Source organism: Eucyclogobius newberryi, unplaced genomic scaffold (assembly GCF_026437365.1).
Source record: "Eucyclogobius newberryi isolate DKJ021-1_F unplaced genomic scaffold, fEucNew1.0.hap1 SCAF_17, whole genome shotgun sequence".
NCBI classification, from domain to species: domain Eukaryota; kingdom Metazoa; phylum Chordata; class Actinopteri; order Gobiiformes; family Gobiidae; genus Eucyclogobius; species Eucyclogobius newberryi.
In genome coordinates, this window is record NW_027315801.1 from 29,347,803 (window position 1) to 29,370,564 (window position 22,762).

The following is a 22,762-nucleotide window of genomic DNA, read 5'->3' on the forward strand; positions in this document are numbered from 1 at the left end:
CTGCCTCCTCTTTTCCCACTGAAAGGCTAAAATGGCCACAGCGTGACATTTGAGTGGGCAGGGACACTTCTTGATCCCGGTGTCTCATTGGTAGTGTTGTTAGTATTTGTAAATATACACGTAGCTACTTCAAAACGCTTAAGTTAGTGTGACTTCAAAGTGTATTTAAGTGTGCTTGTCAAAATGTCCTTGTCTATTAAATTTGAATCATTTGGGACATTAAAAAGAGTGAAAAGATAGGCTAGAAGAAAAGTCACAGTACAAACAAAACCCCAATCAATTGAATTTTAGTCATACACAAAACTAGTCAGGATAATGTATACTTACACTCAAAGCTTGAAGTTTAATTAGCAATGTTTAATAGGCTATTAAGGATACATGTAATCATTTAGAAGACACAAAAATGGTCAACATCAGGATTTGTTAAAAGGATTAAATTATACTAAGATTACAAACATCAACCATAGAAAGTGATAAATACACAATTATTAAAGGGACAATGGAAATAGAATAAAAGGCAGATTTCGAAACACAGAGGTCCTTACAAGGCCTAGTAAGATATTCAATACAGAATTATAAGATATGCCTGTTAAAAGGAATATTCATCTTATCAACTACGTCACTTATGGTCTTACACATGTACACAACAAATCACTTGTATGCTCAAAAGATCCTCAAAACGTATCAAACCTGACAGTGCCTCTGGCCATTCAGTAAAATGTATGTTCGTCACTGAGTAAACTGTAAAGCCATGACAGTTCTGACCTCAAACAGAGGCGATATGGGGAACTTTGGGATGGACACAGGCAGTGCCAAAGGCTTTCCATGCGTATGGAACATGGACAATCTGTTAATATACACAAAGATATCAACTCACATTCACTGCATGCTGACCTGCACCAGAAAAAAACAATCATACAACACCCACTCGCCTATTTTAAGTATATGTAATTGTTTCAACATGGGAAAAAAACATCTCATACAATCCACTTATGGGACACTGCGCCTGAGTCAGAACATGGACCCGTGGGAGCCAAGCCAATGACGAGGAGAAAGCACTCGAATAACTTTCATAGACATTGAAGTGAAAAAAATACCCCACATGTAATCATGAGTCCCTAACATTAACTTTCTGACACTGCACTCAAGGCACTACATATAGGCGACATTGTGTAAGATACACTTATTGAGTTATTAATCCCCCTTATTTTCGGTTTAGGTCCCCAAATCTTGGCCTGGTGAGGACCGTTACTCTTCATTCCCATCATGGCACACATAAACCCGTATTTGTATCAACTTCTAATCACCCACTACCAACTTGTCTCACAGATGCAGAGATCTACAAGTTTTGGTAGACACAAATTGGCACAAAATTGATCAATCTATTATAAGCCATGATGTATAAGCTTAAATAATTTCAAACCTGCATGAACATTCTGAGGTTAACTGGGTGATAAGAGATTGGACAGGGTTCTCGTCAATACATCATTTAGTTTAGGTTGTCCTTGTGTTTGTGCTTGAGAGCAGTCCCATCCTCTCCTTATAACAGATTGCAGCCATTCTTCTTGTTGCGTTTTTTAGACACAAGGGCTGCTCTAGTTGCCAATTCAAAGACTTCCCTGACGCCGTCTTTGGTTTTGGCGGAACACTCCTGGTAACCATGGGCACCGATGCGGGTGGCCATCTCTCTGCCATCTTCCAGTTTAACTGGCTCCTAGGAAATTATGGGAAACGTTGATGAAATAGAATTGCAGTAATACCACAGCACATTATCCCAATTTAAGAAAAAAGTACCTGTTTCATTTTGGCAAGTTCTCGCCTGGTGTGTTCATCATTACGCAGATCCTTTTTGTTTCCCACAAGAATAATTGGAACGTTTGGACAGAAATGTTTTACCTCGGGGGTCCACTTTTCTGGAATATTTTCTGACAAATTGAAGCGTTATAATGATTAATTACAAATGAAAACACATAGCTAGAACATGTATTTTAGTATAACAGGTGTAGTACCTAAACTGTCAGGGCTGTCAACAGAAAAGCACATCAGAATGACATCTGTGTCAGGATAGGAGAGAGGTCTCAATCTGTCATAGTCCTCTTGACCAGCTGTGTCCCACAAAGCTAACTCCACCTGGAAAAACAGAGGAATGCCTTTCAGGAGCATCAACTGATATCTTGACAGTACTGGATTATGAGGTGTCAGTGATTACTTGTCCATTCATAAAGCCTACATGTAATGCTGTGAAGAAACTGCAATAATGTGGATTGTGAAATCATTGTGATACCTGTTTCCCATCTACTTCGATGTCTGCCACATAGTTCTCAAACACAGTGGGCACGTAGACCTCAGGGAACTGATCTTTACTGAAGACTATAAGCAAACAGGTCTTGCCACATGCTCCATCTCCAACTATTACCAACTTCTTCCTGATGGCAGCCATCTAGAACAAAGAGAATATGTTGAGGACGTTATTGTTACAAATAAGACAAAAGGAAACGCAATACTATTAAACACTATTGACAATTCAGATTAACTTTGGCCCCGTTCCAGCTCAAGCAAGATACTGAAAATAACACTATAATAGACATGTTATTTTTAGGCTATAATGGGAGTAGAATTATAATATCGTAAAATTCTTATAGACAAAATGAGGGGACGCAGGGTCAGGGGTAATGTCACATGCGGTATAAACAGAAACATTACATTTGTGAGCTCATAGCTGTGCTGTGGTCTCCGGGGCCTGTCAAACCAGCTAGCCACAAAGCTACTCTCCGGCAGGTTTACTTCAGTAAACAACTTTACTTTTAATCATTTGCTATTATGTTAATCATATTACTCGAGCGTCACACTAAAACAGCATTTGAATGATAATCTTGTTTTAAAAAGATACAGGTTAAACAGCGTTAAAAGTTTTTTTTTTTCCATGATTACCGTCTGATATGTCCGCCGCCGCCTTTCTCTTCTTCCTGATCGACACACAAGCCCCTCCTCCAGGAACGTGTGTGCGTGATGACGTCATATGTAGAGGCGTGAAATAAGCAGGGTTTTTCCATGTAGCATTGCCAGGTTAATTTAATAAAGTTAAATAAAAAGAAACAATTCCACACAAATGTATATACCAAAATGTCATTTTTATTTAAATTCAGACTAGATTTTAAAACGTTTGATTTAAAAAAAACAACAACAGACATCAGACAGACACACTTAACCCTGTCGATAAAATAGTAGTAATACTTATCTATCTAGGCTATATAGAAGATGGAAAAATACAAACAGAAAAAAATAATACATTACTAGAGTTTCAAGCATATTTATATTTATAGACCTAGGCTATATAAAGCATGCTCCAATACACCAATGGGTGAAAAATTCAAAATAAAACTTTGGTTCAGTCCATCAGGCAAAAATATGTTAAATCAAAAATAAAACTCAAGTACATCTCCATTCTCCTGTTACACTGCTGTAATTTTATCACCCACAGCACAGGGACTGACTCCAGTACTGCACTGTCAGTTCAGTTCAGTTGAGGTCAGTATTTTTTTTTTAAACATTTCTCAAGCTCAGGAATTACAGTGAGGGTATCTGAGTTTGTTTCTATGGTCACAGGAGCACAGGAGCACAGTGGCTCTGATTGGCTGTTTTCTTCAGCCAGTCTTTTTGGCCTATTTCTTGATAGCAGTGGGACTGTTGCTGCGCTTGTAGAACAATACATAGGCTTGGTTAGTTTGCAGCTGGTTCTCCGAGACTTGAGTCACACTGAAATGGGTGGGATGAGAAATCAATTTAAGGGCATTATTCTTTGCTATATCTATTTACAGCAAATTAAAGAAAATTACAGAGCTTACCTGGAATCATTGTAGAAACACCATTTGTTTTCATCAAGACAACAAGCTGTGTAGTGGCCCATGTTAACAGTGCCAGAATGGTTGCAGATTGCATACAAATTATATAGAATTGGACCTAAAGGGCAAAAATAAGTTTGGTCATAAATCAAACTGAACATGGTGTCAAATTTTGGAACAGTCTGGATATACACCTCAAACACTACCAAAATATCAATACATTCAAGATACAATGTAAACATAAGGTCTGGTCACAGTATACAGAGAGTGTGTCTTAATAACATCTCAATACTCAATACATTCTGCAAAGCTAGTTTGTGCTTGTTGTTTCCGTACCATTGTTGGTTGGTATGTGCTTTCTGTTACCAGTGTTGTATCTTATTATCAATGCCAAAGAAATAACTTCAGTTACTTGGTGTCCCCAAGTGTAATGATCTGATGTAAATGTTTAAAGAAAGTAAACAGGAAACTACCGGTTACGTTATTAATGAGAGATGGGGGTGAGTTTTCTTCTTCCTGCTCCTTTTTGGGCAAATGGAAACATAACCTTGCACATTACATGCATGCCTTTTATTCATTTTTGTTTTCTGTTTGTATTATTTTTCATCAACTGTCTACAAGTATGCAAGTTATGTTCCATCGTAAATTAAATCACTCGCCCAAGATGAATAAATACATTTTTTTTTTAATTACAGGTTGAATCCCAGATTTATCAAATTTAGATTGTTGACAACATTTGAGGCCATAAGCATCATATAAATGTATGATTATCAAGCAAAGTGATACATCACTAGATTTTTGTACACTTGTCTTTGCCTCTTTGTGACGGATTCAAGATTTAAGACTCTCCAACTATTGTATTACTATTACAGTCTCAAACTAGTGTATTAATATAAACTACTGTATTACTATTACATTGTTATAATTTGAATGTGTTGATACATGAGAACTAGAAAAGTCTTACTGCAGTTACCAGAGTCGACTGGTCCATAGGGTCCCAGATCCAGGTTTGTGAGGGGGAAGGACACATGCACTGTGCTTTTACTGATAGTCCACCGTGATGTTGTGAAACGATTCAAATCTAATCCATTGTGTTAAGGAGAATCATATGGTACACTAAACATACTGCTGACTCAAAGGCTGTTCTTTAAATAGACAAAGGATACGGATTACAATAACTTGGGGAAACCTTTGAATAGACAACCTCTTTGTACTGTCTGTCCGTCTGTTGCATCTTTCACACATCTGGGAAAAAAAATTGTTTACATGTCATTATTGGGATAAGCAGAAATTGGGAAATGGTGTAAAAAAAAAAAAAAAGTAACAATCATGAATAAAGCATTTTCAAATTTGAATCGAGATACATCTCTACACTCATAACAAAGGCACAACCATTATATCAACCCCATGATATTTTTAGTAAACTTACTGGGGAGTTCTCCTTATCCAGTCTCTCCTCTTGTGAGAAGAGATCCAGGCACTCCTTCAGGGTCACTTCACCTCCGGAGCGCCTCTTGGGAATGGGCAGAGACAGGTCACAGAAGACGTCAAACGTGTTAGAGTAGTGGGAACAAACGGAGCAGTGCAGGGAACTACGCAGCTGTCCCGCAAACAGGTCTTTGAACAAATACATGGAAAATAAAGCTAGGGTTACTTCAAAAATGAAAAGGATGCATATGACAAAATATGCAAAACAGTTGGATATATTGGAAGATATGGAATAGTCATGTTCCTAGTCTGCATGAATGAATGAATGAGATGTTGGAAGACCTATTACCAAGATGTAGACTAATTCAAAAGCAAACATTTGGAACATTTCACTCTGAGGCAGTGAATCTATTCATTCTGCAATTTTGTTGGGCAGCTGATGAATGACAATGATATTATCTCACCTACTATCCTGCTGTCATCCCTCTCCAAGTGCCTTTTCCACATGGAAGCCGCCTCTTCAGAGAGTCTTTGAATAAGACATAATGATGATTAAGAAGGTCTTTGTACAAAATACATTTTTCCCACATGTACCTGAATCCGGCATATTTCTGCTCCGTCTCTTTAACTCGTCGAACATATGGCCGACGGTTGATTTCTGTGTGCAGCTTATCCAGAAGGAACCTGAGAAACTCCTGAGCATCTTGTTGACTAAATATAACATAGTGGGATTAAGACTATTGTAATATACATGCTGCACATAATAAAAGGCTCTAAATGTCACCTGTATCCACTGAAGTAAGGCACTGCTTCTTTAAAAACATTATAAAAGTGTTTTGGATTAACTGCCCTGTCATCACCGTTTACATCCCAAAGCCCAGAGAGAACTTTAGTGAAAGCTAGAAGAAAGAGCAGAAAGTGAGAGAAAGATCAAATACTGTGGGGAATATTGTATATGGTACAGACCTTCCATTAATTTAGCATCTTCTTTGCTAAACATCTCATGCCTGTAGGACTTGAGGAGACAGTAGTCCCGAAGTCCATATGTGTGAGACAGACACTGGACGATTGCATTAAGGAAGCACTAATTTTCAAAAATAATACAATTATTAGATTGGGTACATATAAAATATATGTTCAGTGGGTTCCCTGTATTTATACTCACAGTGTTTCCAATATTTCTCAGACCGACTCTGCCACTTCCCAAAGTGAGCGGCTGTTTCTGGAGAGAAAAGTTAACATGTCAAAGTACAGTATATACTGTATTTATTGCAGTCGCTGAAAGAAACATTAAATACTCTTTTCACCCACCGGCCGACAGTGAGTGTACCCTGTGATAATGCCATGTTTAGAAGACCTCATTACTCCTTATGCCAAATTCTAAATTTAAAAGGTCATAAGATTTAAGAGTTTAAATATTACAATAATCAGCAATGATGATGTTTTTGTGTATGGAAAAGTATGCATACATTATTACAACTGTATAACATTGGGGATGCTCTGTTTGACCCTTTCTGTTTATCAGTCTGAATTAGCTCCACCTTCAGGGTGTGTATAGCAGTGCTCTGCCAGATTTAGCGTCTTATGTCATTAACATAGACGGAGAGGCTAAAAAGGGGTCAGTCCCAAGGAATCCTATTAGAAACCAAGAGTGCTGACATGTGCTGAAACACGTGTGATGTGCTCTACTCATGAATCTTTCCCTTTAAAAGTTAGAACTTGTGAAGTTTTACCTCAGTGTCAGCCACAAGTAGTAGTCCCATTAGTGAAGTGTAGAGGACTGACTGAGATATGTCTGCTGTCTCCTGCCGTAGACCGTTCTGGGACACCAAAGTCCGACACAGGGCCTCACAAGAAGGCTCTACATTCACTCCACTGGATCCAGGCATAATCTACAGTCTACAAATCTATGGCAGACATATAAAAACATAATAGTTGTAGTCTTGAATGGTGACGATCCCAGACGATCAGGATGCTGTGGGGAAAATTCTTCCGGAAAATGGTTTTCTTTGTTGTTGATTAAACTTAGCTGATCAAGTTCCTTGTAACATTTTCATATAATAAACTCAACCTTTAAATAACTCATAAGAAGGTAAACCTAGACATGAACTAAACATTACTGATTGAGTCACTTTTTAGCAAGTATAGTGATTATAAGTAATACTTCATGGACTGCAATAAAGCCTTCCATTTATACATGGTCTTTACAAGGGTATTTGGGACCTAAAACGTCAGTCATGCGCTTAAGCTGTAGTATTTTATTCAATGTTTACATTAAGAACTAATATTAAAAAAATAACAACAACAGGTATTAATTCAATACAACCATACAACTGCCATGGAATGTCTTCATCTTACATGCTAGGCTCAACTGAAGGCATGCTAGCACTCTCAAATGCACCTCGGCTCAACTCAAATAAATTTTCAGTTAAAAACATCTTCCAAATAAGCAACTTTCCTCTTACTTAGTTTTAACAAAGAGTGATGCGGACTCACCTGATCATTTGGTCACTCTATATTGAACAAACTGTCCCAGGCGGACTGTTCCCATCACCTGCTGAGCTGTTAAAAATGCATAAGGGCCAGTGTACAGTTTCAGAGTGTGGTCCTGTGGGCCGGCTCTGAAAATCTACCTCTGTGTTGTGCCCTGTCACCGGTGTCAGGACGGGATGGGCAAAGACACGGGGAGAGCAAAAGGGGGGGGGCAGGGTAATCATGTGTAATCTTTTCTCTGTGGAGATCTATACTTAGGCTCGTCTTCGTGTACCTTTTCAACAAGCGCCTCACTATGACTTTTTGAGCATCTGTTTATTATAAAAAAAAAATATCAAAACAATGTACAGTATGAATTCATATTTCCACAAGTTGTTCCACAGCTCCACAACAGCTGTTCAAAACTAAAATATAACACAAAAAAAATGCTTGTGTGATTGAAATATATGACTATGATGAACATTTTGGTTGTGAGGACAGTCTGAACGTTGTGCTTGTTTGTGTTTGATGGAGATGGACATACAGCAGTCAAGGAAATATGTATAGATCAACATCTGAATATCACTTTATCATAAAACCTATAAAACCTCCATCTCAACCACACAATACTGGCCAACAAAACGTAAACACTATCAACACTTAAATACAATCTTCTTGACACGTGTGCTGATAAACAAAGTCTAAACTAAAAAAGAAAAAGAAAAGAAAAAGCAATCCTTCCAAAGTCTCGAAATGTTCAGTTTGTTGATCCACTCAGCGACTAGTTTGAACAGCCATCTCTGTGTCTGAGCAGAGGCTCAGGTCAGCTATGTGACAGAGGGCGGGGTCTGCACAGGAAGGGAACTGTGATTGGCTGGCATGAGCGTTCCTGTCTCGTGATTGGATTATGGCCTGGCGCAGACTGGTGATCCACTGCTGTTTACTGAAGGAGTCGTTAGCCTGGAGGCTGTAGGAGTTTGCTTTAGATCGCCCCCTGCTGCTCACCCGGAAGCAGTTTTTCACTAGAACAGAAATAAGACATGGAATAACTGAGATATAACGTGTTAGTATTATGCAGAGGTAGATAGAAGTCAGTTACATTTACTCAATTACATTTGGTTGAGTAACCTTTTGAAGAAATTGCACTTTTATGAGTAGTTTTTGAACTGCATACTTTTACTCCTACTTGAGTAATATCAAGTTTGAAGTACGTTTTGGCTGTTCTTCCCATTGAGTCAGTCTACAAGTAACAATGTTTACACATTCGTCATATAATATTTAGTTTTTATACTTTTTCTTTCCATCTTTTGCAAATAACAATTGGTGAGCATGCATTACTTTGTTTGCACTTCCAGTTACATACAATCATAAACCAGATATTACTCTTACATTTACTCTACTTGAGTGCTTTCTTGGAGCCTTACTTTGTACTTTTACTTGAGTTATATCATTTCAGAAGAATCATTACTCTGTCCTCATAGTGTGCATGCAATGAGTGTGTTAAATTCATTGATCATTCATTCTATTATAGAGTTACAGACAACATTGTGATGAGTTCATTCAGATGTTTACCTTTGTCGTTTCCCCCTGTAAAGGCCCCCCTGAAAGCTCCGCCCCCTCCCGCCTCTCCATCAGGAATCTCCTCCAGGTTCAATAAGCTGTTGGGCAGAGGCTGTCTATAAACGCTGAAGGCCTGACCACCATCTTTGTCTTCACCAGGCCTGGTCAGCACAAGAGCCAGCTCAAACAGGAAAACGTGCAGTCGCTAGAAGCCAAAAAAATACATACAAAAAAATATTCCATTCACACGCAGCACAATCTATTACAAATGCTATTGTGATATCAAAATACATAACATCCCTGAAAATGACTTCTAGATCATATTTATGTTCTGATTAATAAACATAATTCAAATTCAAAAACAGTATCCAGATGACTACTTTTCTACCATCCCTACTGTAAGAAATGTAATATACACTGCCTGACTCCACAGAAAGGGTTTCACGCTCTAATATTTGGTAGGACCGCCTATAGCTTTGATTCACGGTGGCATAGTTTCAATAATCTTCTGCAATATTTCCATCCAGTCTTCCATTATGTTTCACCAGTTGATCTTGTATTGATGATGGGAGAGAGTGACCGCTGCACAAAGCCTGCTCGTCCCAAACACTCTCTCTGGGGTTCAGATCTGTAGTAGATTAGTTTCTGCTTCTCGTCAGTGTGTTTGAGAAGGGTCAAATCATTGGCATCGAGCAGTGAAAACATCTCTTTTCCATGACCATGGGATTTGTCTTTCCACATGGTTGTTTGAGAAATGAGAAGCCGCTCACTGCATCAGTTGGGTTGTACACTGTGTATACCGTGTTGCAGCTGAAAGATCAGTTATCAGTTATCAAGGGGAGGCTCAGACCTACTGTATTTGCTTGGTTGAATCCAAGTGGCCACTTTTTTATTGCTGGTCCAGATTTATCAATATATTGTCATTTAATTCCAGTGCTCAAAACGTTGCACTCTGAAATTGTTTCTTTTGCAGCTTATTCCTACAACTATAAATCTATTAGACTTAAATGTTACAAATAAGCTGCATAGCCATTGATCAGTAATAGTGTATTTCTCCATCTGACAAAAACAATATTTTTTTTTTTTAATTGACTAATGTGCAGACTAAGACTCAATCAAAGGTCTTGAGTTTTAACTGTCGTAGATAACTTGATTTATCTAAGTCTAAGACAAAGTTCACTAGCAGCAGGCTGCGTTGTTACCTGTCCCTTGTTGTTCTTGAGCTCTCCGTGGCAGTACAGGAAGTGTGACTGTTGGATTTCGGGTAACCTCTGGCTCTCCTCGAGGTACGTCAGGCCCCTTCTGTAAAACTGACATTCCGCTTCCCCAGTCTTTTTATTCACCTCCGCGATGACGCTCTGGATCATCTCCAACTAGACCGACATTATTCATTTTAGTGAGGGAAATACAGCACGTGGCCCACATGTGTTATTCAACAAAAACCTTTATTCCCACAACTCACCGCGTCAGGCAGTGTGTCCTCGTCGGGGTGTTCTGGGGGCGTGCACTTCTGAATCTCTTTTAACAGGAGAGGATATTTGACCAGTCGACTCCGGGGCAGATCCAGGAAGTTCCACAGGTCCAGTTTTCGGCTGAACGAGGACTCCTGGCACAGCCGCAGGAAGTGCTCCACTCTCTTCTCACTCTTCTTCTGGTCCAATAGGGCTTTAGCGCCCACCTGGTTACAGCAGTAGGTCACGTAGGCCTCCAGACAGGGGAACTGACGAGAACAAAGCAGGCGTGCAGTAAGACAAAATGTGACTGCAGAATAAGATCATCTGTGTGAATGTGGAGATACCCAGTTTAAAAGTGTAGGACCAATTTCACCAACAGTCTTCTCTGATCCTCTGAGTCGCTCAAGTCGCTCTAACAGATCTAGAACAGAAAAGCAATTTCAGCAATGCTTGAACGGAAAGAAGTCCCCCCCCCGGATCTGACTCAGCCCATCAAACCCCAGACCCTATGGCATTTTAGTTAGTTATTAAGAGAGAGAATGCTCTTCGGCATTAATGCTGAAATTATATTATTGTCCCTTTACTTTACATGTTCTGCTTTGGCATTGTGCATATTTGAGATCCATTGTTCTAGCCTGCTTATGTCTAAAATGTGCCAGCCGTGTTTGCATGTTCTATATTTTTGAAGAAATCCACAAATGTTGTATTTTGACATTTGATACAGTTAATTGTGTTTTCTGCCACAGTGTGCACGTTATCTGGTTCTTAAATGCCCAACACTTACTCAAATCGCTCCTAAATGCGAACTCTATGGACTGTCGGACACAAATGTTTATTAGTTTACAACCTTTTCCATTTTTATTCTTTGAACAAATGGAACAGTCTCTGGTCAGACTGCAGTGACTTGACCCAGTACAGACATTTAAGATTTGAATAGAAGAATCTTTTAGGTTACTTGGCTTTGTTTAATTGTGTAAAGGTTTTTATGGTTTTATTGTGTTCAAAGTGTGCTCTTGTGAATAAGAACTGCTCTCAAGGCCCTTATCTGAAAGTATGTATGTAGTCTACGTTCACACAGAACACAGGCTTATTCTGGCACAAAACCTGTACTTTGGCACTAGCTACTACCATGTCGTACCTTTATGCATCGGGATGAGCGAGTCCAGAGTCCCAAAGATTTGTCCCAATTCCCTCTCTGTCATGATGTCCAACTTCAGCATGGGCTCATAGTAAACCTGCAGGTCAGAACAAAAAAGCATCGACGCAAATGACAAATGAGAAAATGCGCGCTGTTTAAATGATATGTTTATTTTGTATGCGACGGGATAAACCTTTTTAACCAGACTCAGGTCCTCGATCAGCTGCCTCTCTCCCTGCGTCAGCTCGTAGATCACCTGTGGGTGCGGAGATGAGAATGACACGCGGGAATAGAGCTCGAACGGCACAAGACACACACACATCTGCCGCGGACACACGGCGCAGCATGAGCCCTGACAGCTGATATTACCACAGAGGAAGTGAAGGGCTTCGGTGCCAGCTCACATCCTCTTTCATAATCAGCACAACTCAGCAGCAGACCCTAAACTGAGCTAAATTCAGACTGCACTCCACGACTGAAGTGCTGCTGCTGATGCTACTGCGCGATGCTGATGGGGCGCCGGTACATTTAATCGTTACAAAGCACATTTATAACGTACAGGACGCTCACCTGGATCAAAAATAAGTAAAATATGGCAAAACAGGTGCATTTTAGATGCTTTAATGAGCGGCAACATGCGTCTCCACAAAGTCTGCATCAGGGCAATGTTTAATTAATACATTAATTGAAAGTTAAATTAATGTTCATGAACTGAGAAAGTGCATTTTTCATAGTTTCTTTGTTTATTTGAATCCATATTATCTGTCACTCATTTTACATTAAAACAAAACAGTGACACTTGTTGGGTTTTCATCATTTTGGGGACATTACATTGACTTAAATTAATTTCCTGTTGACTGATCCTAACTCTAACCATAGTTATGATGCCGGATAAACCTCACCTTAACCTATTTTAAACCAGAGCTGAACTTTATATAATGTTGTTAATCTAATAAAGGATGATGCGAATGTGTACAGATTTTAGTCCCCATAATTTTATATATGAAACTCACACACACATACAAAATAAATTATGCTTGAATAAATCACTATATCCAAAAGCTTGATTTGATTTGAGGGTGGGCGATAGACAAAAATTAAGATGTTGATTTTTTGGGGGGAGAATCTCAATAATAGGGAGATAATATTATGCCAATCCAACAAAATTAGTTAAAACATCTCTTTTAAATGTATTAGTTGAGGTTTAGTTATCAGACAAATGTGAATTGTTCGTCAAATGAATCACAAAAGTGCAGAAAAATCACCTTTTTTGAAAGTTTACAATATCACTTTTTATTTTAATCAGCTAAGCATTTTTTCCCTTTAACAATAAAAACCCCAAAGTTAATATTTTCTTCAAACAACATTCACTATATCATCTAAAATTCAATATACTGCTAACCTCTAATCTGACAATGTTATTTGTCGACATAACGCCCAGGGGTCAGATGAGGGGTCAAAGGAAAGGTCAAGTACCTCCTGTCGTTTGATCTCTTTGGCGGTGAGGTCATGGCTCTCCACTGTGTCGCTCCAACACTGGCTGTTCCGTCGCCGTGGAAACGACGAGGCCTTGGTCCTGGGCCTCAGAGGAGTCGGGGGCAAAGGTCGAGCCTCAGTGCGAAAACTGATAGACCTCTGTCAAAACAGGGTTGAACGTCAACGTGTGAAATCTCTGTGCAAGTGTCATTTCTTGGTATTGGTTATTGTGTGGTTCACTGACGAAGATCAAGACTTGCACAAACAGGAAGCAGAATAATATTCATTCATTCATTCATTCATTTTCCACCACTTGTTCGCCACCAGGGGTCGCAGGTGACTGGAGCCTATCCCAGTGACTTTGGGCCTTAGGCGGGGTACACACAGACGAACATTCACTCTCATTTTCATTGACATACACATTGCATAACACATTTTCTTATGTCCCGCCCATTATTAGCTTCACCTTCTTGATACAACATTCCCTGAAGAAGCAGTGCAATTTTATACCGCACTGTAAATGTACATAATGCAATATAAATGTTACCGATATTGACTGTCCAATGCGTTTCAAAGCGGGAGTCTTGACGGGGGTGATCATTCCAGTGTGGCTGTTGGACTTGGTCACTGGTTTAACCCTTTTCAAACTGGGCTCCTACAATGAGAGAAAGCAAAATCAGGACTTCTTTTGATATAACTTACGGTAAGAAATGACTATTCTCTACTTCAACAGGTGATTACTAATAAACCTTGATGAAAATGATTATTCACTGCTAATATAAAAAGAAAGGAAATGTAGAGTGCAATTAACGTTAATAACACAATAATAAGTCATTCTAATTTTTAGCAAGACACTAGACGCAGTCAGTTTGCTCTCTCAACATATATGGCTATACCTGGATATAATTAAACTAAATTGTCCAATCTCCACCTGAAGCTGTTTCATTTCATTTATTCAACTTGCATTAATAGATTTTTATGGGACTTTATAACTTCAAAAGCAGTTTTCTCCAAATGCATTTTTCTCGTTACAATCTTGTACTTAACAATATTGGATGAATGCATTTTACAGAAGGAAAGTTTTAACTACAAAAAGAAGGTGAAATTTTCATCTTTACACATATTTTCAGTAAGATCTCAACAAAAGCTATTAAATGTGGCTTCATCAATGTGGGTGAGCTACAAAAAAGGGTTCAAATGAATATCTCTAACTAACTTTGAGATTTTGTCCCATTCACCTGCCGTGTTTTGCCTTTAATTAAAACACCTCTCACCTCTGAATCTTTGGCGTTGTCAGTCATACTTTGTCCTTCCTCCTCTTCCTCTTCATCCTGATGGTTAAACAGCATTGGTGTGAAAAGGAAAAGAGTACAAGTACAGCAGAGAAAGATGTTGAGAGGGCGAGATGTTGCGTGGTGCAGATCGCACATTTCCTGTGTGAGTATTTCAAAGAGGAAGAAGGTTTGAACTCTCTCTGCAGTGACATACATGTACAAAAGCATTGAGTGACACACTATTGAAATATAGACAGAATGCAGTTTAAGAGCACATGAGAGCCGGAGAAATAAGTAGAACGTACAAGTTTAAATGCACTAGATTCACAGCTGAGGGGAAACTTGTAGAGATCTCTGCACTCAGCATTGTGGTTGCAAAGGTAAGGTTGACTAACTTCCGTTGCAGAGAAAAAAGACAAGTCAAAAATGTGTTACCTCTATGATCTGATTTACTGGAACAGGACTCATATGCTGTTTTCTTTTCTTCTGAAAGACATATTATAAAACATGTTGAATAGCCCAAAATATACCACAGTGGCCTTAAATGGCAAAAAATAAGAACCAACAATGAAAGAGACAAACACACATGACTTACAGCGGCATGATCAAATTGGATGGATGTCTCTCCTGGTGTGGATGTCCTAAAGTCAGTGAAGGCAAAAACATTTCAAACATTTTAAGAGTCAAAAACAATATCTAATCCTGACAAGGTTTTGATTTAAATATCAATGGACATAAATGAATAGGACAAACACACACATTATCTTAGATCATTGTTCTCAACAGTGCAGTGGTTCTTTGCACTTACAGATAGTGACACCACAAAGTCGATGAAAGGAGAATCACACTCACCAGGAAGTCCTCAACTCACCGGTCGTCTCCACTTCCATGTTCCAGGTATTTAAAGCATCTTTATCAATTAATATTCTAATCCCAAATTGAGGAAAAGCAAGGTAAACAATTGAGTTTGTGCTCTAGTTGTCAGCCACTTGGGTGTTTCGTCCCCCCTTCCTCATCATCTTAAACCACATCCTTTAGGGCTGTACATAGCGGTATATCCGCTTTTCACAGGGCGGGTTTAAATGGACTGCTCTAAAATGCAAATCAATACTTTTATTCATGAGTTATAGTTACCAAAACATTTTAACATGTTAAAAGTTTTGTTTCCCCAAGATGTTCATAATCAAGTTGTATTAGTTCATGTTTCATAGAGCTGAGTGCAGGTTTGTATTATCTAATTTGTGAATGTCTTATGGAAAATTACACAAATCAAAGCAAACTACTACTGCTGTGGGTGATATCACATTCTTAACTCTGAAAACCACTAATAGAAAGGCTCTGTCTAGTTTGAAATGAACAAAAACACAAAAGAGGTAGTTCAACATGTTTATTTATTTTCACTATCACACTAAGTGCTCCCATTTCAAGATACAGCTCATTGCCTTGCTTATACACTTTGCCATGTGGAGTTAAGTAGAAAGTTTATGATCTACAAGGTGTGCGCCACAACTCCGCCTCGACCCTCCAACATATTGAAAAATAAAATGGAAACTCAAACAGGAGAACGGTTGTGCAAGAGCCCTGCCGGTGCCACAGAGCCACTGCTGATGAGGTCGACGCAGAAGTGCCGCTGGAGCTAAATCAGGATTGAATTTTGGCTTTTAGCGCTTTGACAAGTTGATCTGGGCTGTGGGCAATGGACGTGGGACATTTAACAAGTTTATTTTGTTGGGAGATTTCTCGATTAAACTGTGCATGTTAAAAACTTCTTGGGGGAGGGGGGAAAGAGGCAGGGGTTAAGTAAAGAAGAGAGCAAGTAGAAAAGGGTGGAAACGTTAACTGCGGCTTGTAGTTTTAGGCCAACTGGGAGTGCGAGGACAATCTTTTGAAAATGGCGGTAACGTCCTTGAGTAAGCGGCGTGTAGTCACTTTACATGCTCTCTTCCTTACATGACCCATCACAGACTGGATCCTAACACACAAACATATCCTGGAGTCAGCTTTGCGGGGGCTATGTACACCAAGGCACCGGTTTGTACATAACACAGGCCAAACAAGACAAGATTTTGATCCCCCACCCCGCCCCGAGCTGACGCGGATCAACCCTCCCACCCGGACTTCCCGTTTTGCCCCAGGACCGCCTGTGCCGCGCGGGAACCAGCAGCTCAGCGGATGGTGTATCTCACATAGGGGACCTCCACGTCCTCCTCCGTCAGGTCGTTACAGCACAGCTCAAATACCAGCGCTTTGACGTGCTTGCCCAGCCTCTTCTTCGACACTTTAGTCACAATCTCAGTCATCCTAGAAAGACAGATGCAAACACTCGTTAAATACAGACTCCGACCTCGACGTGGTGTAGAGCAAGTGTAGATGTGATGCTTACGGTAGTACCAGCCTCTCCCTCAGTTTGGCAGCAGGCATAAAAAAGGAATAGAGCATAGACACTCCCTGAGAAAGCATGGTAATCTCCAACTTGTGCTCATTCTAAAAACGAGAAAAACAAAACGAGGTCAACAAAAGCCAGGCGTTGTTAACAGATAAGTACAGGGAATTTTATTAGGCACATACTTTAAAATAGTCCAAGAACTGCTGGAGTGTCATCTCCTCTCCGTTCGACTGCACCCCCGTGACCTCAAAGCGATCCCACAATGACCATTGAATTTCATAGTACTAAAAAAAGAGAATGACGGGAAGATTAGGGCAATCATATTTTGACGAACGGCAGTGCATTTGAGGACTGAACACTCGCAGTGAGAGCCAACCTTGTGTTTGGGAGCAGCGATGGGCTCTGAGAAACCGAAGAAGGGTAAGGCCAGGTTCATGAAGCCGTTTTTAAAAGATTCCAGCTTCTTGTGTCCTTGAACAATCTTTAAGAGCTCCAGACACACCAGACCCACAACTGCAGCGGTGGTCGTGGCAATAGCGGGAATGATCTTACCGGCAATTAATTTACTCTGGGGGGGAAAAAAACATTTGTTCATTGTCCATGTCCATGTTTCCATTTACTCTTACCTTGTGCCTGTCAGCAGGAGGAATGTCATAGTTTTCTGCTCTCAGATTTGATGCGGCGACAATGAAATCCATGTGGAAGTTTGAGTCATCGTCCTAGAGAACAGGCACAGGCATGAGACACTCGTCAAGCCACTATAAAGAAATAAGAGCGGTGATGCTGTACCTTCTCAAATTCAACAGGGGTCAATTTTATTTTTAAAGTCTCTGCAGTCGGCAATTGTGTCTTCAACTCTTCAAATCTCGAGTCATCTGAAGCAGCAAATAAAGTGTCAGAAAATGGCTGTATGGGCTGATCTGGTCTTTCAGGGTTTAGCCTTACCAACTGAAGAATTGCTGTTCTGTAGTTCTTGATCTGAAACGTGTATTTTAACGCCCGATCTAGGAGTAAACACTGGCACTTTGACGTCCTGCAGGATTTTGACTACACCTGCCCGATCTGTGCTGCCCTGGATGCCATATATTTGAGCGTGCAGGTTTGCTCCTGCCATTACATAGTCCATGTGGAGGTCCTAGAGAAAAGGCAAACTCTCATGTTAGATTGTAATGACAGAAAGTTCTTTTAAGTAATGCAAGTGTGAGCTTACATTACTAGTGCTGAATTCCAGAGGGTGTGGGCATCTCTTAGGTCCAGACCAGAAGGGGGCACCAGAGGTGGTGAGCTGAAATTCAAAGATTCAGGTCATTATGAGGATAACTGTTCAAATCAAAACTATGGGCCACTTGCTTTATAAAACAAGGTACATATAGACTTTTCCTCCTCAGCACACACTGAACCAATCAATGTGAGAAGGTGCGTTGAACTCATTTACACCCAGAGTGCATCAGTATTAGCATGGCTGGATCATCATTGGAGATTGAGAATCATGTTGCGATTTGGTAAATGTAAATTGACATTAAGAGGAGCTCAGCGTTTACCTGATTTGGAGGAAAGTTGTGAAGCAGCTGTGCGATGTTGTTGCTGTACTGGCACTGCCAGTGGTTGCGAGCCCAGGCCACACAATCACCCCAGCTGTGCGGCCGGTCTATGATCAGCGTCTTGTGAACAGCCTCCAGCACCTCCACAGGCTGGGCACCTGGAAGTTTCTGAGTTCGCTCCATGAACTTTGGATCCCTGAGGGGAAAACAACATTAGCACATAACATTTCTGCTTACATTTAACAACTGCTCCACATACGTGAGGTACTGCATGGCGTTTTCGGATGGTTGTTTGAACAGTCCTTCAAACTCATCCCGTGCCCACTAAACCGCAAACAAACGTTAGAAATGCCCTGCTGAACATCTTGCCACATGCTGCATGTTTTCTCACCTGTAGGGTGTGTTCAATGGCATTGGGGAAGTTCTTCAAGGTACAGATGGGGATGGACTTTTCAGGAGGATCCTGACTGGAGCTGTAAGACTCTGTGAGGAACGGTATAACAACCTGGACATTTCCTTTAGTGCCCAGAGTCCCAGATTCAAGCAGGGGCTTACGGTAGTAAACACATCTTCGATCCATATACATACCTACAGAATGTTAAAACAATACTGTGACTGAAAAATCTGTTGCATTAAGGCATCTTTCAAGTTTAAAATCACTCACGAGCATCAACATTATCAAGTGCATTGGTGACGCCATCCAGACTCTCAAAGAAGTCGTCGTCGTAGACCCGCTCTGTATCGGGGCCCACTCTGTTCTGGTGACCTGTGATCTTGATGGAGGGGTTCATCTGCTTCACAGCTGCAGCAGCTGTATCACTCTTCATTTTCTATCATAAACAGGAAAGGTGTAGAGCTCAGGAATCATTCATAATCACTTTAAAACTCTGGACTTACTGTAACATCTGCAGGTCTGAACAGGAACTGTCGGTTCAGGTTGGATTTCTCAATGGTGTCCATGTCGGTCACAATGACCTCCCCGTCTCCACAAGCCAGTCCAATCATGGCAAAGTTTTTCAGCAATTCACAGCCAATGGCACCAGCTCCAACCTGACATATTACAAAAACTATATATTAGTGGCAGCTTTTTTTCCAAAAACTATTACCAGCTGAGGCCTACCAGGAAATACCGCTGTTTGCCGAGCAGATCCTGCATCTTTGAGCCAAAAACTGCAATCTGTCCATCATAACGGCAGTTTTTCTGCAATACAAACCACGTTTAAATGACTACTTCAAAAGAAAAGCACTTTGCACGTTGTTTTCCCTTACAGGTGTACATTCTTCCTCTGTGAGCACAGCTCCCTCTTCAGACAGGCACTCCAGCGCATCAAAGTACAACCACTGCATAGTTGGCATGAATTTTCCTGTACAGGCCTAAGGAAACAGGACATGTGCAGAATTATCAACTAGCCCCAGAAAAATACATTGTTTATTTGCAATTAGAATTCAGCCAGCAGAACACTCTTTAAACTTAAAGAAAATAAAAATAAGATTAATTTCAGAGTTTCGTAAACTAACCCCGTTTGTTGTATTAAAAAAAGGAACCATATGAAGCATTTTGATCTAACATTTCATAAACATAACCCATCAGCATCCCCAGATATGAGGTAAACATGTTTACCGTATTTTCCGCACTAGAAGGCGCACGTAAAAGTCTTTAACGTCCTCAAAAGCCGCCCGTGCGCTTTAATAGTCCGGAGTGCTTAATATATGGTTTATTTCTGACACCTAAAAGGTAAATAAAGGACCCCAAGAAACTTGGCTCAAGATAGCTCCTGCCAAGAGACCATTGGAGCTGTCATATCGCAAAAAATGCACTTACGGGCTAAATTATCAGTCAACTGTGGTCAGAGGCCGGAAGGCTGGAATCATCACTGAACGGCCGGGTGGATCCGAGATGCGGGATCACACTGGCTCGGCGCTTTGGCTGCTTTTACCATTTGCGCCCCACCAGACATTAAACCGGGACACACAGGACGAAGTCTGTGCAAAACCAGGACAAATGCACCTGGACACGGGACGTAAAAAAATCAAGACTGTCCCAGGTAAATCAGAATGTCTGGTCATAGCTATGTGGGATGTACACGGCGGCCATTTGAAGGATTTGAGGACGAGGAATGAACTGTGTTTGTATTTTACTTGTTTACAAGTGATCTTGACTGAGAATTGATATTTGGATATGCTAACCTGTTAGCGGTAGCAGAGTGTGTTTTGATGTTGAGCAATGTTGATCTGAATGAGTTGAACATGTTTAATAAAGTTGATCTGAATGAGTTGAACATGTTTAATAAAGTTGATCTGAATGAGTTGAACATGTTTAATAAAGTTCAACTGACTCAGACTTATCCTTCTGTTTTGTTTATCTTATGCGCTTTAGGCATGGACCAGTACGCATGGTACACAAATAGCTGATGGTGCGCTTAAAAGGTTGAATGGACAATTTTTTTGACCCAAATCTGAGTCTTATTTCCTCGTGGACTGGCGATTAGTCCTGCCACGAATCAATCATAAAACGCAGCTACTGCTCACCTGCAGCCGCGTGTGACTCGTCCCCACGTGTCTAAGCGCATTGATCCATCATAATAGTTCCCTCAGTGTACGGGACAAAATGAAGACGGAGAAAGACAGTTTGAGCTGACTCAGAAGAAGACGGAAATCTACGGGAGACGAGAGATGCGATTCGACGTGCTAATAAACAAACGCACGTGTGTGTTGTATCAGTCCGCACGGGGGAGTGCGCATGCGCGGAAATTGCAGATTCCAAAAGACTGGACATGACAGCCAGTTGCCAGTTTCAAAGCCAAAACCACATGTGCCTTCTCTCTGGTTTAGGTAGTGACCAGTCACATCAATCATGAGTCAGAGCTAGTGCAGCCTCTGCAGCTCAGTGAGCCTGAAATTCTGGAGGTTATGAGCCGAGGTATGATCCTGCCCATCTACTGAAAAGGAGACGCCCAGATTGTCGCAATTATGGTACTTTCAAAAGAAAAAGCGCAGGCTACATAAGGTTCTACATAAAGTAGCAAGTTCCAACTTGAATTTAAAGTTTAAGCACTGCAATATTTGGAAAAAAAATGTATAGACCTAGTTTCTACATATACAAAACAAATCTTAGTGCAATCAAGCTAGTATTCAGTAGTATTGGCTGGCCCAAAAGCATACGGTTGAGAGATGTGTTGTGGGACAAACCTTCATTATTTCCTGAGCGGCCAGACCCCCGATGAAGGCGTTCACAGGAGCCAGGTCTCCGGCAGACACATACGACAGCTTCTTAATAAGCGCCTCGTCCAGCTCCTCCACTTTGGCTGACCCAGTCTGTGCAGAGTTGATTTCTTTGGCCAAAGTAAAGAGCTCTTCTCCATCAGCCTGAACCAGGACAAATTGGATTGAAACTTTAGCCAATATGAACACTACAAAGGCAGAGGTTTTCAAAAATGTACCTGACTCCAAGGAACAGGAAGATGACCCTGTTTTTTCTGGAATGCGTGAAGAGCTTGATAACCAATGTGCAGGTGTCCTGGGCGCTCAAACTTGGCAAAATCTGTCACCATAAACTCTGGCTCTGTCATGGAGGAGGAAATTGATTTCTGCAAGAACCAATTAAAAATGTCAATGACACTGAAATGGAGAAAGTGTTATTACGTATAATACACTTACAAAATTAATCTTCTTGGGCATTTTGACCTGAGATACAATTCCTCCCCTCACGTAGTCTGAAAACCCTGTGGTGTCACAGATACCAAAGGTGTACGGACCTAAACAAAAGATGCAAATTAAGACAATGATCTGTTTATTTATTAATTATTTTTACACATTTCTAACTCACCAAGAACTTTTATTTCAACAGGTTTGCATCCGTTGAGCTCCGTCATACCCTGAATCTCAGTAAAAGTCACAAAGTCCCCACTCTCAAACCCATGACGAGCCTCATCCAGACAGGTCACCACTCCCTGACTGTCCTGTAAAATCAGTCAATTAAAAAGACACTGCTTAAAAAAATAAATAAAAAAAACGACCAGCAACACCTTACCAACCTTTGTGATCATGGAAATCATGGCACTCAGTGGCTGTTCTCCATTTGTGTCATACACCACCATTTCATCACTGAAGTCACAGAAAAGCTGACTACAAAACAGACACACACACACACACTTTAGAAAACAAGACACTTCCAAATATCCATGCTTGCAT

At 40.5% G+C, this 22,762-nt stretch overlaps 4 protein-coding genes and 1 non-coding gene across 9 annotated transcripts in view; all 5 read right to left on the minus strand.

Annotated features, from left to right (window-relative positions):
- Positions 1-320: 320 nt before the first annotated feature.
- LOC140363341 (rho-related GTP-binding protein RhoA-C-like) lies at positions 321-2,989 on the minus strand. Its single transcript, XM_072449847.1, has 5 exons — positions 2,932-2,989; positions 2,285-2,440; positions 2,010-2,130; positions 1,795-1,925; positions 321-1,714 (listed from the first exon to the last, which is right to left on the minus strand). Exons 2-5 carry the CDS (start codon positions 2,438-2,440, stop codon positions 1,541-1,543), a joined length of 582 nt encoding a protein of 193 aa, XP_072305948.1. The 5' UTR covers positions 2,932-2,989; the 3' UTR covers positions 321-1,540.
- Positions 2,990-3,248: 259 nt separating this feature from the next.
- Positions 3,249-8,021, minus strand: usp21 (ubiquitin specific peptidase 21). Of its 2 annotated transcripts, none has more exons than XM_072449845.1 (12): positions 7,767-8,021; positions 7,004-7,311; positions 6,436-6,492; positions 6,237-6,354; positions 6,055-6,169; positions 5,865-5,981; positions 5,735-5,799; positions 5,272-5,459; positions 5,009-5,087; positions 4,807-4,923; positions 3,846-3,960; positions 3,249-3,756 (listed from the first exon to the last, which is right to left on the minus strand). In XM_072449845.1, exons 2-12 carry the CDS (start codon positions 7,157-7,159, stop codon positions 3,663-3,665), a joined length of 1,221 nt encoding a protein of 406 aa, XP_072305946.1. In that variant the 5' UTR covers positions 7,160-7,311; positions 7,767-8,021; the 3' UTR covers positions 3,249-3,662. The 2 variants fall into 2 exon arrangements, with proteins under 2 accessions (XP_072305946.1, XP_072305947.1); XM_072449846.1 differs by having other exon boundaries at positions 4,816-4,923; positions 7,767-8,018.
- Positions 8,022-8,354: 333 nt separating this feature from the next.
- arhgef3l (Rho guanine nucleotide exchange factor (GEF) 3, like) lies at positions 8,355-15,608 on the minus strand. 3 transcript variants are annotated; one of them, XM_072449844.1, is made up of 13 exons: positions 15,497-15,608; positions 15,240-15,285; positions 15,080-15,130; positions 14,645-14,701; positions 13,918-14,022; positions 13,371-13,529; positions 12,088-12,150; positions 11,895-11,991; positions 11,101-11,177; positions 10,765-11,022; positions 10,505-10,675; positions 9,315-9,507; positions 8,355-8,764 (listed from the first exon to the last, which is right to left on the minus strand). In XM_072449844.1, the coding sequence occupies exons 1-13, from the start codon at positions 15,532-15,534 to the stop codon at positions 8,517-8,519; spliced, it is 1,563 nt and encodes a 520-aa protein (XP_072305945.1). In that variant the 5' UTR covers positions 15,535-15,608; the 3' UTR covers positions 8,355-8,516. The 3 variants fall into 3 exon arrangements, with proteins under 3 accessions (XP_072305945.1, XP_072305944.1, XP_072305943.1); XM_072449843.1 differs by having other exon boundaries at positions 8,356-8,764; positions 13,918-14,025; positions 15,080-15,127; positions 15,497-15,607; XM_072449842.1 differs by having other exon boundaries at positions 8,356-8,764; positions 13,918-14,025; positions 15,497-15,606.
- Positions 15,609-16,016: 408 nt separating this feature from the next.
- Positions 16,017-22,762, minus strand: part of uba1 (ubiquitin-like modifier activating enzyme 1) — an 11,641-nt gene continuing 4,895 nt past the window's right edge. For both annotated transcript variants that reach the window (XM_072449841.1, XM_072449840.1), the window contains exons 7-26: positions 22,606-22,696; positions 22,398-22,530; positions 22,229-22,326; positions 22,012-22,158; positions 21,761-21,937; positions 19,841-19,945; positions 19,692-19,772; positions 19,469-19,621; positions 19,236-19,401; positions 18,963-19,159; positions 18,831-18,895; positions 18,572-18,767; positions 18,241-18,315; positions 17,976-18,165; positions 17,820-17,905; positions 17,657-17,749; positions 17,407-17,598; positions 17,213-17,314; positions 17,028-17,128; positions 16,017-16,945 (exon numbers count right to left, since the gene is read on the minus strand). In XM_072449841.1, the coding sequence (XP_072305942.1) occupies positions 16,810-16,945; positions 17,028-17,128; positions 17,213-17,314; positions 17,407-17,598; positions 17,657-17,749; positions 17,820-17,905; positions 17,976-18,165; positions 18,241-18,315; positions 18,572-18,767; positions 18,831-18,895; positions 18,963-19,159; positions 19,236-19,401; positions 19,469-19,621; positions 19,692-19,772; positions 19,841-19,945; positions 21,761-21,937; positions 22,012-22,158; positions 22,229-22,326; positions 22,398-22,530; positions 22,606-22,696 (2,584 nt within the window). In that variant the 3' untranslated portion in view covers positions 16,017-16,809. The remainder of the gene's footprint in view (positions 16,946-17,027; positions 17,129-17,212; positions 17,315-17,406; positions 17,599-17,656; positions 17,750-17,819; positions 17,906-17,975; positions 18,166-18,240; positions 18,316-18,571; positions 18,768-18,830; positions 18,896-18,962; positions 19,160-19,235; positions 19,402-19,468; positions 19,622-19,691; positions 19,773-19,840; positions 19,946-21,760; positions 21,938-22,011; positions 22,159-22,228; positions 22,327-22,397; positions 22,531-22,605; positions 22,697-22,762) is intronic.
- LOC140363642 (small nucleolar RNA U6-53/MBII-28) lies at positions 18,410-18,509 on the minus strand. Its single transcript, XR_011927158.1, has one exon. It is a non-coding gene; the product is annotated as a small nucleolar RNA U6-53/MBII-28 (small nucleolar RNA).